The sequence below is a fragment of the Nicotiana tabacum genome, chromosome 7, assembly GCF_000715075.1.
Source record: "Nicotiana tabacum cultivar K326 chromosome 7, ASM71507v2, whole genome shotgun sequence".
NCBI lineage: Eukaryota > Viridiplantae > Streptophyta > Magnoliopsida > Solanales > Solanaceae > Nicotiana > Nicotiana tabacum.
Genome location: NC_134086.1, coordinates 203,521 through 219,846, shown reverse-complemented (window position 1 = coordinate 219,846; position 16,326 = coordinate 203,521). Strand labels below are relative to the sequence as shown.

General features: G+C 36.5%; 2 protein-coding genes across 2 annotated transcripts; one reads left to right on the top strand and one right to left on the bottom strand.

Annotated features, from left to right (window-relative positions):
* Positions 1–1,104: 1,104 nt before the first annotated feature.
* LOC107762145 (uncharacterized) lies at positions 1,105–2,147 on the bottom strand. The gene is made up of 2 exons (XM_016580472.1): positions 1,614–2,147; positions 1,105–1,509 (listed from the first exon to the last, which is right to left on the bottom strand). The coding sequence occupies exons 1-2, from the start codon at positions 2,145–2,147 to the stop codon at positions 1,105–1,107; spliced, it is 939 nt and encodes a 312-aa protein (XP_016435958.1).
* A 3,348-nt stretch (positions 2,148–5,495) lies between these two features.
* Positions 5,496–12,562, top strand: LOC107763638 (rab escort protein 1). The gene is made up of 9 exons (XM_075256827.1): positions 5,496–6,262; positions 6,775–6,897; positions 7,553–7,652; positions 8,627–8,665; positions 8,780–9,026; positions 9,107–9,182; positions 9,680–9,878; positions 11,832–11,918; positions 12,136–12,562. Exons 1-9 carry the CDS (start codon positions 5,565–5,567, stop codon positions 12,217–12,219), a joined length of 1,653 nt encoding a protein of 550 aa, XP_075112928.1. The 5' UTR covers positions 5,496–5,564; the 3' UTR covers positions 12,220–12,562.
* The last annotated feature ends 3,764 nt before the right edge of the window (positions 12,563–16,326 follow it).

Sequence of the window (16,326 nt, the reverse complement as noted above, 5' to 3'; positions counted from 1 at the left end):
ACCAGGCCAGAGGCATTTGAAAACTCCATGAAGCATTGTAACAAAAGCTTTATTGAAACTTTATCACCACTGCAAAACAATAAAAGGTCATCAGCAAACCCCAGCTGCAAGATTTTCATCTTTGCACACTTAGGGTGGTAGTTAAAATCTGGGATTTGGTTCAGTGTTTTGAGGCTTCTTGTTAAATATTCCATTGCTAGCACAAACAGAAATGGAGACATAGGGTCTCCTTGCCTTAACCCCTTCTTAGCCTCAAATGGTTTTGTCAGGTTCCCATTTATCATCACAGTATAAGTAACAGTCTCCATGCATGACATAATCCACTTCACAAATTTGTCTAGGAAAGCCAGTGCATTTAGAACTTGTTCCATGAATGGCCATTCAATGGAATCATAGGCTTTCTGTATGTCCAATTTCATCATACATCTGGGTGATACTCCTCTCCTTCCATAGCCTTTCACTAGTTCATGACTTAGGATTATGTTATCAGTTATCACTCTTCCAGGCACAAAAGCTGATTGTGTGTTATCTACTAAGTCATCCATAACTTTCTGCAATCTCCTAGTTATAACCTTGGAGATCACTTTATACAGAACTGTGCAACATGAGATAGGCCTATATTCTTTAACACTCACAGGGTTTCTGACCTTAGACACTAAGGTTATTGCTGTACAGTTGATAGGTTTGTGCATCTGTACTATTTCAAAGAATTCCATCACTGCCATTGTTATATCTTCCCCTACAATCTGCCAAGTCTTTTTGAAAAATAGAGCATTAAACCCATCATAACCAGGTGCTTTAAGATCACTGATATCCTTCATGGCTTACCACACTTCCTCTTTTGAGACTATCTTTATTAGCTGAACCTGTTGGTCTCTATTTAAAGTTGTTCCCAACTTCATGACATTTGGGTTGATGGCTGGTATGCTTTCAGCTCTTGATCCAAGCAATTTTTTATAATATCCTAGTATCTCTGCTTCTATATCATCCTCCATAATAAGTTGAGTTCCCACCTCATTTGTTAAACTTTGAATTCCATTCAAGTGAGACTTGTTCTTCATTTGTGCAAAAAAAATAGGCTGAATTAGAGTCTCCCAACTTCAACTAGTGCACTCTTGACTTTTGTCTGTATATGCTTTCTTCTAATTTTTCTAATTCACCCTTCAGTTCTTTTTCTTTGTCAATCAACTCCTTATTCTGCAGCTTTGAACTCATTTCCTCATGTATTCCTTGCAATTCCCTCCTTAAATCTTTTATCTTGTCATCAACCCCTTTGTAATGTTGAGTGTTTAGGTTCTTGATGGCCTCCTTTACCCCTTTGAGATTGTTCCATACTTTCTGCATTCTACCATTTGTGCTTCCATCCTTCCAAGCTTCTTCTATGTGTTTCATGAACTGAGGATGTTCAGTAATACAGTTAAAGAACTTAAATGGTCTGTTCTTCTTTCCTTGTGCCTGATATATTACTAATTTTAGTGGTGAATGATCAGATACCATTGGTTCCAGTATCTGAACTTTCACATGTAGCATAGTCATCATCCAAGCTATATTTACAAGCCCCTATCAATTCTGCTATAGGTATGATTATTAGTCCAGGTGTAGTGCCTCCCCACATACTGCAACTCATTCATCCCTGTATCCCTCATATACTCCTTAAAATCTTTTGTTTCCATATCTTGGACCTCTGTACCACATAGTCTATCTTGTGGATGTACTGCAACATTATAGTCTCCCATAGCTATCCAAGGTCCTTGTTGTATGTTGTGGATTTGCCTCATCTTGTCCCATAGCTTCAATCTATCTTTCACAGTATGTAATCCATATACTGCTGAAAAACCAAATATAACAGCTTTTGCAATAACTTTGACTTGACCATGTATCAGTTGCTCCTCTATTTCCACTGGCTCAAATGTGTATATTCTGGGATCCCACATGATCCAGATTCTTCTTTTATAGTTTACACTTGAATTGGATACCCATTCCCAACCAGGTGCTATCTTCTTGATCACTGCATTCTCTTTTTGATCTTTTACTCTATGTTCTACTAAAGTTATTATTGCTTTATTGTTCCCTCTTATAAACTCCTTTATCTCCTTTTGCTTATAAGTCTTATTCAGCCCCCTCACATTCCAAGTTATCACACTCATACAGGTATAAAGTATGGGTGTTGATACAACCCTTGCACCTCTGAACTCCTCCCCTACATAGCACTTGTACCTGGTTCATCATATGCTTGATTCTTTGCTAGACTTTGGAATCCATTGCTTCCAGATATCTCCTGGTCCTCTGCTTGTTTGGATTTAGCTGCCCTAGCTACTCATTTTCCTAGGACAGTTATCCACCCCTCTTCCTTTCCCAGGCTATCATTGCTTGTTAGATCTGGTTCATTCTGTTGGTTAGCCACTGATGCTTCATTTTGTACATCAACCTTTTTCTCATCAGCCTTCTTCACATTATCATGTTGCCTGTCATTTCTGAGCCAGACTTGCTTATTCTTTATTATCTTCCTCTGCTGCACCACTCTTTGAGGCTAAACTATTTTAGTTTCTACACAATCATGCCCTATTTTCAAGCATTTTGTGCAGTATTTTGGCTCCCAATCATAAGTGACTTCTTGCTGGATTAACCTTCCGTTGTGATCCTGTAGCTTCACATATCTAGGTAGAGGCTTTGTAATGTCCATTTCTATCAGCATACGTGCATAAGAAATCCTAACTGACTCAGTAGCACATTCATCTGCATATATTGGATTCCCCAATGTGCTACCTATCTTGCTTAAAGCCTTCATACCCCAGCAATTTATGGGTAAGTTTGGAAACCTCACCCATAGGGGAATGGTTTTCAGGACCTCATCTTGTACATTAAAGTCATCTGACCAAGCCTTCATTATCACAGGTTTGTTGTAGTCGTATGTGGACCAGAGTATAGCACTGGATCCCTCTCCTCTAAATTAGTGAATCTTATTACAAAATATCCCTCATTATGATAGAAGATTTGTGGCTTCACTGAGAACTTACCCACTAAGGTCAGAAATCGATCCATTGCTCCAATTGTGGGTGTTTCCCCAATCACATATAGAACAATAGCAGACCTCCATTTCTTAGTTTCTAGTTCGACATCTTCCATTTCTAGCTTAGCAATTTTCCCCCATTTTGAACTGTTGGAGCTATGTACTGTAAATTCATACCTTTCATAGCCAACCTGTTGCCTGCAACCACATTTGCCCAGGATTGTTCCATGTTCATCTTCCTTGCTTCTCCTTGCTCACCATCTTTAATAGTACCTGAGCTGTATGGTACTGTTGCATTCTTATTCTACTTCACTCCTTGTGTTTGTACTGCCTTTTGCCCGGATCCTTCAATTATAGCTTGCTCAGCTGCAGGAGTAGTTGGAATTTCCTTCGATTTACCTTTGATCAGCAACAGATCTGCTTCTACTCTGCTCAGCTCACTTTGTATGTTCTTAGGAGTACAATTTCCGCTTGGTTCCTCGATTCGTACCCCTTTTGGTGACATAAATAATTCTAACACAACATTCCTTGTTTCCGTTGATCTCTGATCATTCACTGGTATCTTCGTCTGATTCTGTTTGGGTCTGCCTCTCCCTCCATGGCTTCCAAGCACACGTTAGCAAGGCCACGTTAACGTGCGCCGAGAGAAATGTTAGAAGAGTACACTCATATACATTATTATACAAGATTATACATAGTTATACAAAAAAACCGACTTCGTCTTCTTCCTATCGTCTTTTTTGAAATTTTATTGAAATCTTGCTCAAATCTACTCCACATCACTTCAAATTTAAATTTGTGAACTCATTTTGATATTTTCAATCAATCCGAATATCACCAAATCCAAACAACTAACAAATTCATAAATGCCTATTTTCGAAAGCAAAGCTTTGAATGATCTTCAATGGTGGACTTCTACTCTTTAATTTTCTTACATTGCAATCAAGTGACATAAGAGTAGAAGCAGAAAATACACGATCCCTTGAATCATATGTAGAAGATGTGAGAAGAAGAGAGAGTGAAAGCAATGGCCGTGAGAGCACAAATTTAACTCCATAGATGTTAGAAGCAATGGTTGTAAGAAAACATATTTTGAATTTGCTAGTGCTTTCAAAATATGTACAATGTGGGCTAGGTAGGGTAAAACTTAAAAATATGGGTCATTTTTTGTTATGGTGTGAAGTCATATGTATTTACTTATAATTCTTTCTTTAAAATAGGCCAAAGCTGTAATTTAATAAACTTAGGAGTTAAATTAAAAGATTGGAGGTAGGGCGTGTTTTGGAGGGTAGGGGCCAAAAATGACCGTTTATAGCCGGGGCCAAGGGCTAGTTTTGCAAAGAATGCCGTTAGCCGACAGTTCTTTTTACCAAAATAAACCACGCGGGTTGGCGGGTCAGACCGGGACGAGATGTGAACGAGCTGGCCCATCGGAACAAAATGGGAAGCCTGTCCCATTCCCTTGTCCCTTTTATTATGGGCCCAGTCCCGTTTAAGAGTTAGTGGGCCGTGCCGGGACCGGACGGGGACGGGCCAACCCGTTGGACAACTATAGTTTTATTATAGCTGTCCCTTTTATTCCCTTCCTCCTAACTCCAAGCACCAGTTTTATTATTGAGAATTTTACACCCTATAGAAAACCTTAGTACCCTATTTATCTTAAATAAATACCATTTTAAAATATTACATCATATAAATATCTTTTATCCTTTATAGCAAAATATCTAATTATAGTTACATCCTACATTTAAGGCACCATATATGCTAAATAATATTTTTCTCTCTCCTTTTTTAGTATTTTCTCTCACATAATCACCATTTAACTCCTAAACACGTTCTCTCTCTCTCTCTCTCTCTTTTACATTGTGAAATATGCAATGTATTCAACTGTATTTTTGTTTGCAACTGTTCAATTTTCCAGTAAGTTTTCAAATGTATTCATATGTATTCAACTTACTTATTTTTTATGTCATGTGTGTGGTATCTAGTTTTTAATATGTATTTAGCCTTGTTACTGTATTTAGTCTTCTCTAAGTGTTTGTAGTTGTATTGATATGTATTCAAAATTGATTTGCTATGAAATATGCAATTCTGTAAGTATTTGCTCTGTTTTTTGCTTCTTTTCACGAAAAAGGGAGAAGATTATTCTGCTTTCTTTGAGCAGATTAATGTGTACTCGTATTATTTCTTTGAGTTAAATTAGGAGACTATCATGTGAATTTATTTCCTTCCGTTTTTAACAAGTTTAACTTCCTAGAATTTGCGCAAAAATGTTACTATATTTTATTTGTATTCAGCTTGAATACAGATAAATACAGATACCTATTAGCTGGAGTTCCCGTTTTTACGTCTATTTTTTTGGTTGTATTAATGAATACAACTGCTTAAATATATGAAATATATTGTATAAAAATATAAAAGGTATCTATAACAAGTAATATACCAAAGGGTACGTATAAATGACTAATTAGGGCTAAAAGATGGTGCTTTAAGGAAAGTTATCTTTTATTATTTTCTCTGTATATTGACAGCCTGCTCGTGGTTCGCCGAGCCGATGGATGAAAGTGGGTCGTATCCTCCAATTGAACCATCCAATTTCGACCTTATAGTGGTCGGCACCGGTCTGCCGGAGTCCATACTAGCCGCCGCTGCCTCCGCCGCTGGAAAATCAGTCCTTCACCTCGACCCTAACCCTTCATACGGTAGCCACTATGCTTCTTTTCCCCTTCACGAATTCGTATCATATATCCAATCTCAATCCTCCTCCGAACCCTCAATTCCACAACCTGACACCGCTTCGGGTTTCACCCGACTTCCTCTAACCACCCGCGCGCTCTACTCCTTTATAGAAATCACCTCTTACTCCTCGGAACCCTTGGAACAATCTCGAAAGTTTAACATTGATTTGAGTGGGCCCAGGGTTTTGTTGTGTGCTGATGCTATGATTAATTTAATTTTGAAGTCGGAGGTGAATCAGTACATGGAGTTCAAGAGCATTGACGGGAGTTTTTTCTACGACGGTGAGGGCAATTTGGAGAATGTACCTGATTCACGTAGCGCAATATTCAAGGACCGGAAACTAAGCTTTACTGAGAAGACTCAGTTGATGGAATTCTTCAAGCTGGTGCAAGGGCATTTTGAAGCAGCAGCCGCTGCTTATGGTGGGGAGAGGAAGAGCATTTCAGAGGAGGATTTAGAGAGTCCGTTTGTGGAGTTTTTAAGCAAAATGGGGCTTTCTTCTAAGCTAAAATCGTACAGATCGAATCGCCTTTCTCTCTTAGTCATAGTTTCCTGTTTTCTGTTATTCCTTTTACTTTTCCTGTCGTTGTCGTTTGATTATGTCGTATGCTTATTTCATGAATCAAATAGTCCTAATCAAATATTAAGCATTATTGAATGTGTGATTTCTGTATGATTGTGATGTTGCAGCCTAATAAATTAGGAAGCTTTTCATTTTAGATTGAAAGCATGCGATACTTTTCTAAAACTACTTCAGTAAACAAATTAAACTGTGAGGATATTGCTTGTACTGCTGTTTTGCCTTTCAACATATGGAGAAGAAAATGGTTAATTAATATATAAATGACACTGCTTTTCGATCTTTATCACCTTTTAGCATTTCAATTCAATGAACGTAAGACTGTTAGTTCCCACTTTCCTTTTTATGGTTGTTTATCCACAATTTGGGAATCAGAGTAATTTTTTTTTTGTACATTAGATTCTAGCTATATTCGTCTGACTTAGTAGTGATCTTTTCTTTTTAGGATTATTCTATATGAAATAGCAATGGCAGATTATGACCAAGAGAATAGGGATGTTTGCAAAAGTGTTCTTAAGACAAAAGATGGTATTGATCGGTTGGCCCTTTATCACTCATCCATTGGCAGGTTATACTCTCACCCTTCCTTTGTACTTAAAACAGTCATGTAGAAATCATAAATACCTCTTCCATTTTTGTACATAAAACAGTATAGTAGTGCACTAATCCTGAATGTACCTCGCCCATTTGTACATAAATTGGTAGTTTACTAATCATGAAAGTATCTTTCCATCTACTGGCTGTTTAGCTTTAGCTTTACCTTCTTCTATGTCCATAATTGAACTTCATACTCCTAACTGTGGAAATCCTGAAAATGATATTATTAGGCTAATCTATTTTTATTGTCAATTCTCATCCCTGATACTGAAAATAATAGTTCATTAAGATGCATGCTTAGGTTATACTTGCATGTGCGGATGAAAGAGGTCTAACCTTGGAATACCCACTTATCTGTTTTTTCATGTCTGAGATTCAAAAGTCAACCTGGAAAGCTCTATGTATAGTTGGGTTAGTCTTTTTGCCAATGCAAATACTCCCAAGAATTAATAATTTTTTGGAACTGTTAGAAAAAGAGAAGGGGATTCTATCTTGAGACTAGTTAATCATAATCATTGACCCTCTGAGTTGGAAAGTTATCTTTGTATGCCATGACATCTTATGGTCATATGCTTCCTTCTCGTCAGCCAAATTCTTATAGTTTTCCCTTTGTTTACAAACTTTAGGTTTCCTAATGCACCTGGTGCTATGATTTACCCCATTTATGGTCAAGGGGAACTTCCACAGGCCTTTTGTCGTGGTGCTGCAGTAAAAGGATGCATTTATGTAAGTCTTTTAACATGTGTTTTCCTTGGACAACTCCAGTGTATTATCACTTAGTTTTGCAATTTTGTTCCACTGAGATTCTTTACCCTTTTTTCCCTTGTGTTGTTGATTGCAATGCATGGCGGAGAGCAGACAATGTCCAAATATGCATTATGTTTCTGATCATTTTTGTGTTTTGGTTTTATAATTATCTTACGCCCTGCCATCCTCCTAAAAATAGAGAAAAGTTCGTGTTTTGTGAAAATTCCATCATAAGGTTCCACTAGGGAAGTGATAGAGGTGCATAAATTAGGACCAAAGAGATCTCCTAGAGATTGCAAATTTGCAGTTGGAGACTTATCAGATCTCCCAGCATGTAACTTGGGGAGCTTAGCTCTAGCCAGGAAGTGTATTAAACAACTTTGCAGCTAGTTGTGGCCTTGATTTCTTATTCCTCACAATGCTAGCTATACATTTGTGATGAGCCCCTACTGCTTCACAGTTAGAAATGTTGATGAGCTTGCTTGTAGTACTGAAAGAAGCTTTTTTCAAGCATTCAGGAGCATTGACACTGTTGTTTACGTCCTGAAGGATTACTGTTTTCTCAAACTCAATTAATCTTTAATTTGAACAACTGCTGAATGAGCTTAACTTTAATTTTTTGGTAAGTTGAATGACCTCAGCTTTTTACGTTTCATTTGACATCAAATAGAAGATATCATCTTGATTGGTTTCTCTTCTGTTACCTTTTTTCGTGTAGTCGGAAAGTAATCTCTTTGTCTTGATTTCTTCATCATTGCTTATACTATACATTGTATTGGTAATTTGCAAATGAAGTTCTTATTGTGCTAAACATCATATTCAAAGTTTTTTATGGTGTCCTTTCCTCAATATTCATTATTTGATGTTTAATTTCCTGGAATTCCTTGAATTGTTATGTCATTAGTAGTCTTCCCTGAGGCTAATTTCTATCTTTACTTCGACTTTGTTTCCAGGTTCTTCGGATGCCTGTTAATTCTCTCCTCATGGACAAGGTTCGTAGTGATTCTCTTCTTGTTTCTTAATGACTTTTAACCGTCCTCATTTGGTAGAATTGAACCTTTTTGAAGTGCATGAGTTGTTGACCTGTCACCTTGATGATTTCACAGGCTACTGGGAATTACAAGGGTGTTCGCTTGGCTTCGGAACAAGAATTGTACAGCCATAAGCTGATATTAGCTTCATCTTTTGTGTTTCATTTACCACCACCTCATTCTTCACCTGGTGCTCAGCAAAATGTTTATTGTGATTTCGGCTCAAAAAATACAACTGAGAAGCTGGCTAGGAGTGTATGCATCACAAAGCACTCTTTGAAATTGGATAAAGCCAATTGTCTGGCATTTTTTCCTCCTCGATGTAAGATATGCATAACATGCCTTTTGTTTTTAAGTGATTTTAATATTTCAAATTTTTTACCTTATCAATTTTTTCCCCAGCTCTCTTCCCTGAGCAGGTCACAGCAATCCATGTCCTTCAGCTGAGTAGCAATGTTGCTGTTTGCCCCTCTGGAATGTGAGTTCACCTGCCTAATTTCTATTTAGTCACCACTATTCTAGTGCTGTAGGGTGTGCTGACACATCGGTGTTAACATATCATTTTTCAGAATTCATTATCTTTTTAGGATGCGCTCTTTAGCCTGCCTTTCACTTTTAGAATGTTATTGCCCATGTTACTAACCTTTTTTTTTCTTCCATTAAGTCTAAAATTTCACGAATAAACACCAAGTTGGTGTCAAGAAGTATGCGCAAGTCATGTATATATTTCAACCAGAGTCATTTACAGGCATCTATCAAGTTTGTTCAGCTACCTATCTATACTAGTGTTCCCCGTCAAGCTTCTGAAACCATGTTAACTACTCTAAGATTGTGTTTGAGACACTTAATTTTGAATTCCTCTAATTATAGAAGCAATTGGTACAATTAAGTTGTATGGAATTGGAGTTACAAACTCTCAGTTAATTCCTCAAGTATCTTACACTAACCCAGTTGGTTCGTTGCTTTCTCTTTCAGGTTTTTGACTTATCTCTCAGCCATATGTGAGGATGATGTTCAGGGGAAGAAGCTATTACATGCAGCTATCAACGCACTGTTTTCCATTCCTGTTTCTGGAAGCTCTGAAAATGATAATTCTGCGGAGAAGCAAAGTGAAACTAGAGATGCAAAACCTGCTTTACTTTGGAGTGTCTTGTATACTCAAGAGCTTAGTAAGGTATCTGCAATACCCTTTTTTGCCTTTTCTATTTTTGGTTTTGCTCTACACAACTACCAGCTTCCATTTTGTTTCTATATGAATTTTCCTTGGGTCTTTCTTTTATTTCGCGAAGGAAATGTGGTTTTCATTTTGATAATGCTTTTTGTTTGTAAAAATACTGAAACGGCTATCAAGCCAGTTCGCCTTTTGGGCCTTTGCTTTCAGTCAATTTTGTTTCCTATAGGGTTTTTGATTATCTTATTTATTTTGGCCTGGAATCTTCTGCACAGTAAGGTAGAGGTTATCAACTTATCATATAGAATGTCTAACATGTTCATTAGTGTATACATAAAAAGAAAACATGCTCATTAGTGTGGCTGAGCATAGTGCATTAGTTGGTTGCCACATAGGAATTAATTACTCTTGGAGTTTATCACCCGTGTTTTGTTCAGAGTTGAAAGTCAGACTAGAGCAGTTGCTTATCGCCCAATTCACTCATTTTTTTTGTCCCGGAGAGGTGTGGTATCGAAATCCATGGATTAGATTCCATGGGATTAAGTGTGAGTATTCCGTTTGAAAATGTGTGAGAATTTCCCTTTAGATCCCCACTTATAAATAGGGCTAAATTAGCTTTTGCTTCATTTTTGTTCCTCCTTACCCTTCATCTCCCTCCAACACAGAGCCTTTCCAGTTACATCTTGCTACCTCCAGCTATTCCTCTTCCTTGCTGATTGCTTTACCCTGCTGTCGGTTGATCTTCATACCCAAGAGAAAAAACGCCATGTAGCTGACATTATGATTTCTGCCTCCTATCTCCTCCTCTTGTTCCCTCCCTTCAGCCGATTCCTCTCTCACTTTCCTTTCATTTGTCTTCCTTGTATTTCTTTCTCCTGCCCTTGCAATTTAATGTTCTCCACCCCTTAATTTGTTTTCTTTTTGATTTTTCCCTTTCTTATTCTTCTCTTCTCCTTTTTGCAAAAAAACATTTTATTTTTATGTCCTGAATTATATAAGTTTTGCTAACTATGCAACACTTATAGGCATGACATGGCTAGAATGCGGGTTTCCGAGGACATGGCCCTTGATAGGAAAGTCTGGAGGTCTAGTATCAGGGTTGTAGGATAGGGGCTCCTAGAATTTTTCGTACTCCTTTCGTGGGGTTGGGTGAGGCTTGGCAGGGCTATCCATAGATGATTTGTGTATTGGATTGTGTCTCCCTTATGGTAGTTATTTATGGTAGTTACTGTTTGATACTATTGCATGCCATTTTATTTATGGTTCTTATGTTTAGATAATTATTTACGCGATTTCTGTTGGAGTTACTAATGCTCTTTTGTTTTTGTTTTTCCTTTCCTTCCCTGAGCCGAGGGTCGATTGGAAACAGTCTCTCTGCCCTTTCGGGTAGGGGCAAGACCTGTCTACGTATTACCCTCCCCAGACCCCACTTTGTGGGACTATACTGGGTAGTTGTTGTTGTTGTGTTGTTGTTGCTAACTATGCAACAATCTTCTTCTCTTTCTGTTTTCTTCCCAACAATTATTATATTCTTTTATCCAGGTCGCGATTCTTCTTTTGTACATTATAGGTTATGGTTGAAAATTATGGATAATTAGTGTTAGATTGATGGATATTCGACGGAGATGAATATGTGATGGAAAAATCAAATACTTTAGTGTAGTCAATAAATCTAGTTTCGTATAGATTAGAGAAAGCCATCGTTTTGCATGAAGACTATTATGTGAAACGCAAGATTGGGTGGGCTACTGTTAAGATACCACATGGGGATTAAGCAAATTGTACCAAACGGCAAACATAGAATATCAGGCTGTGATACACTTTACAATCCCCAAATAATTAATAATTTATCCATGAGTTAATAATCTCAGTTCATGCGACATGCTACCAAATGATCCCTGCGTACAAATTTATGCCTGGCGTGTTGTCCTGACTTTTCCTATTTTTGTCCTTCAGTTTCAGGATGTTTTAGGTAACATAATTTCTGCCTCCATGCCAGATGCGAGTCCATACTACCATGATCTTCTGGGTGCTACAGAAAAGGTAATATGCATTCTGCTTTTCTTAAATTGACTTCTTTTACACTGGTCCGTATCCTCTTTTTCCCCTGACAGCTGTCGCCTTTTTTATTCTTTCATCTTGTGCTTTACCTACTTTGCCATGGCCTGTTTGCATGCATATATGTAGGGCTTATAATAATTTAGGAGAAGGGTAGATCCTCAGACACTGACCCGTTTGATGTTGTGCTATTTTTGTGTAGATATTTGAAGAGCTGTACTCTGGTGAAGTATTCTTTCCCAAGACAGCCTCATCGGAGGGTGCTGTCGAGGAGCTCGAGGACTAGAGACCAAATTGATGCTGCTGGATATGCTGTCATTTTAAGCTGACCGATGGGTGGCGGAATAATACAGTTTGCATCGATAATGATGACGAGAATATAGTTCACGTGGTTTATGTCCCTATATACCTATGTTAATGTGTTTATGCGAAATACTTTGTTGGTGTAAGAGTAATATCTATAGCCTTCTAGTTTCTTCGGCCTACAATGAACAGAATTGAGTATAGAGGTTTGGGACGAGACTTGGTAGTGTTGATGAGTTTGCCTACTTTTGCAATTTTTTATTGCGGTGGTTGATCTGAGACTTCCCATGACTTGAACCTACTTTCAATATAGAAATATTTTGACATGTCAAAGTGCAAATTGTGGAGTGCGTAGAACTGATAAGGCAAAGTTAAGAGATTGGAAGCTGCACGTAAACCTAAAGAGGCAGTGAGTTCTTTCAATATAAACTTGAGGTGTTTAGTGAGGTGAAAATTAACTAGTCGAAAAAGCTTTTAGTGATTAATGTTGATTTCTACTTTATCTAGATACTCCTATGCTAATTGGCGCAAGCATGTTCATGGTGACTTTAGAACTTCTAAATATATCCCATATCTACGCTAGTATTAAAAGATAAAAGGAAAATGGCTAAATATATTCCTGTACTATCAGAAAAGGTTCAAGTGTATCACTCGTTATACCTTAAGTTCATATGTACTCTTGTCGTTATACTATTGGTTCAAATATATCCTTTTTTCATTAAAGTTTGTCCAAGGTGGATAGATATTTGATGAGGTGGATGCCACATGGCTTGCCACCTCATCGCCTCTAACCCATTTTACCTCTCTTATAATTTTTTTTCCACCACTAAAATTTTCTTCCCTTCCACCACTATTGCTACTATTACAGCTATGGATTAGAGGTACTGAGATGGCATGCCATGTGGCATCCGCCTCATCAAATATCAGTGCCACATAAGATTGGATGGCCTCCTTGGACAAACTTAACAGAAAAAGGGTATATTTGAACCGATAGTATTACGAAATGGATATATTTGGACCTAAAGCATAACGAAGAATATATTTAAAGGGCATTTAACACCGTATACCCCTCTGTAAATCTCTTTACTCACTATGCCTTAATTATGAAAGTTACATTGTATACCCATAAAGAAATTACATGGCATATCTTGATAGAGAATCAACCACTATTAGTAAGAGGATAATATCCCTTAAATTGTTGAAACGTGTACTCAATAATTTTGAGATTCACATCTTTCCTAATTAAACAATATTCCTAATATTTCATCATAACTTCTTTTCTGATATTGTATACTCTATACCTTCAAATCTTCCTATATATTTTGAACATACCATAATATTCTAATTTAGAATACAATTCAAATCGAATATATCACAATATTCTAATAACAATTATAATATCTAAACCAACCATATCACAATATTCTAATTTAGAATATATTATTCAAATTAAATATACCATAATATTTTAATTTGTAATACATTGTTCAAAATATTAAAATATTTTAATTTGAAAAATCTGGTTTGAATTTTGTATTCCAAATGAGAATGTTGTGGTATGTTTGATTCGAATACTATATTCAAAATTAGAATATTATCGTATGTTTGATTTGAATATTGTATTCTAAATTAGAATATTATAGTTGTTTGATTTGAATATTGTATTTTTTATTGGGATATTGTGGTTTATTGGTTTGAATAACATATTCTAATACTTTATTTATTTTAGATATTATATTCCTAATTAGAACATTTTCACTTCATTATTTTATTTTTCTTTTGATTACATAGATGAAAGAGAAGAACAAGATTATGAGGACTTCATAGAGAAATTACGGAGGTTTGGACTTTTTGATAAATATGTATAATTTCTATCCTTAGAAGTGGGATGATGGAGTGTTTTAAGGGATTAAGTTGGAGTGAGGGATAATTTAGTTCCTTAAAAGGTGAGATTTATTTAATGACATATAATGATATTAAAAGTTTAAAAAATAATAAACTTTTATAAAGTAGGTATACAGGGTAAAATAAATATTTCAAAGGTATGTGAAGTTAACTAGCATTTCTAGTGGGCGTACCGTGTAGATTACAATCTTTTCTCATAGTACATTGATATATTCGGCCCTTTGCCGTAAAAAATAATCGTGGTTTTGAAACCTTAGCTCTCTCCAAGTTTGAAATGCAAAGAAAATTATAGATCCTTGGCGAAATCTCCTAAAGTTCAAATTTGTCTATGTAGCAAGACGTGTGAATAATTTAACAAGATAGGTATAATGAGAACAAAATCAAGTTATGCATGTACGCAAGACTTGTGACCAATTGAATAATAAAGGCAAGAAGATTTGCCAATCTGACGATACTCATATACAGTTTAACAAGATGTGCAGAATAAAAATAGTATACAAGCTATGTCAGACATAACTTATTTAACAAGGAAAGAATGTCATTCGATAGACTTTGTGAATGATTTAATAAGATATGTAAAATAAAGATAGTATTAAAGTGTGTCCCACCTAACATAACTTTGATCAATTGAGCAAGTGAAGTTTTTTCATTCTTTTGGATGCGTATCGCCATGGCTATTTTGCAAAACTTCCTTAATGGAGACAAAATATAAAATATCGGTCTCAAATGATGCTATTGTGCAAATCTATCGGGAAAAAGCAACTCCACATTAGAAAGCCCAAAATCATTTGAAGTCTTTTAACACAAGACGTTTGTTTTCTTGGGTTTGATAGTCGTGCATTCCTACATCCAGCAACTAATAAAGGGGAAGTGCACGGTTAGCCACTAATATCACATGTATTTACTTTTAAGTCACCGTTTAAAATTTCTTTAGTCTTTAGCCATTGCTTTAATAAACTTTAACTGCCCGGACGAAAATACTCTTCTGCTCATGTCCTTAACTTCAGGACTACATGTCCTTAACTTTTGAACTTGGAACTCTAAGTTCAAGACTTCAGGACTACATGTCCTTAACATTTGAACATGTAACTCTAAGTTCAGGACTTCAGGACCTATTATCCTTAACTTTTGAACTTGTAACTGTAAGTTAAGGACTGCTTGTCCTTAACTTTTGAACGTGTAACTGTAAGTTAAAGACTGTCTGTCCTTAACTTATGAACTTGGAACTCAAACTTCAAGACCAAGCGTCCTTAACTTTTGAACTTGTAAGTTAAAGTTAAGGACCTATTATCCTTAACTTTTGAACTTGTCACTGTAAGTTAAGGACTGCTTGTCCTTAACTTTTGAACTTGTAACTGTAAGTTAAGGACTACTTGTCCTTAACTTTTGAACCTGTAACTGTAAGTTAAGGACTGTCTGTCCTTAACTTTTGAACTTGGAAATCAAAGTTAATGACCTATTGTCCTTAACTTTTGAACTTGTAACTGTAAGTTAAGGACTGCATGTCCTTAACTTTTGAACTTATAACTATAAGTTAAGGACTGCTTGTCCTTAACTTTAGATCTTGTAACTATAAGTTAAGAACTGTCTGTCCTTAACTTTTGAACTTGTGTCCTTTACTATTGAACTTAACTTTAGGGCTTCAAGTTAGAAACTCATAAGTTCACCAGCGAAAAAATCAAAAGATAAACCATTATGTGCAATAGTCGCGTCATTAGACATCAAATAACGGATGGTTAAACGAAAAAAGTATGGATGGTTAATGTGACGGCCCGACCCATCGTCTTATATGTTTCCATCCCGTTTTTCCCATTTTATGCTTCTGTATGTTTCATTATATGTGTTTGGCGAATTTGGAACAATTCGGATAGAGTTTGGGTAGAAATGAGACAATTAGTCTCTTTAAGAGAAGGTTAGTTTGGAAAAGTCAACCGGATGTTGACTTATGATTTAGAGGGCTTGGAATGGATTTACGATGGTTCGACTAGTTTCGGGGGATGATTTAAGGCTTAGGGGAGCAATCAGAAGTGAATTCGGAGGTTCGGTGTAGAAGTTAGCCTATTTTGGCGAAGTTAGGATTTTAGCAAAATCCGGTTGGTATGCGAGATTTTGATCCGAGAGTCGGAATGGAATTTCGAGAGTTGTAGTAGCTTCGTTAGGTGATTTTGGATGTGTGTGCAAAGTT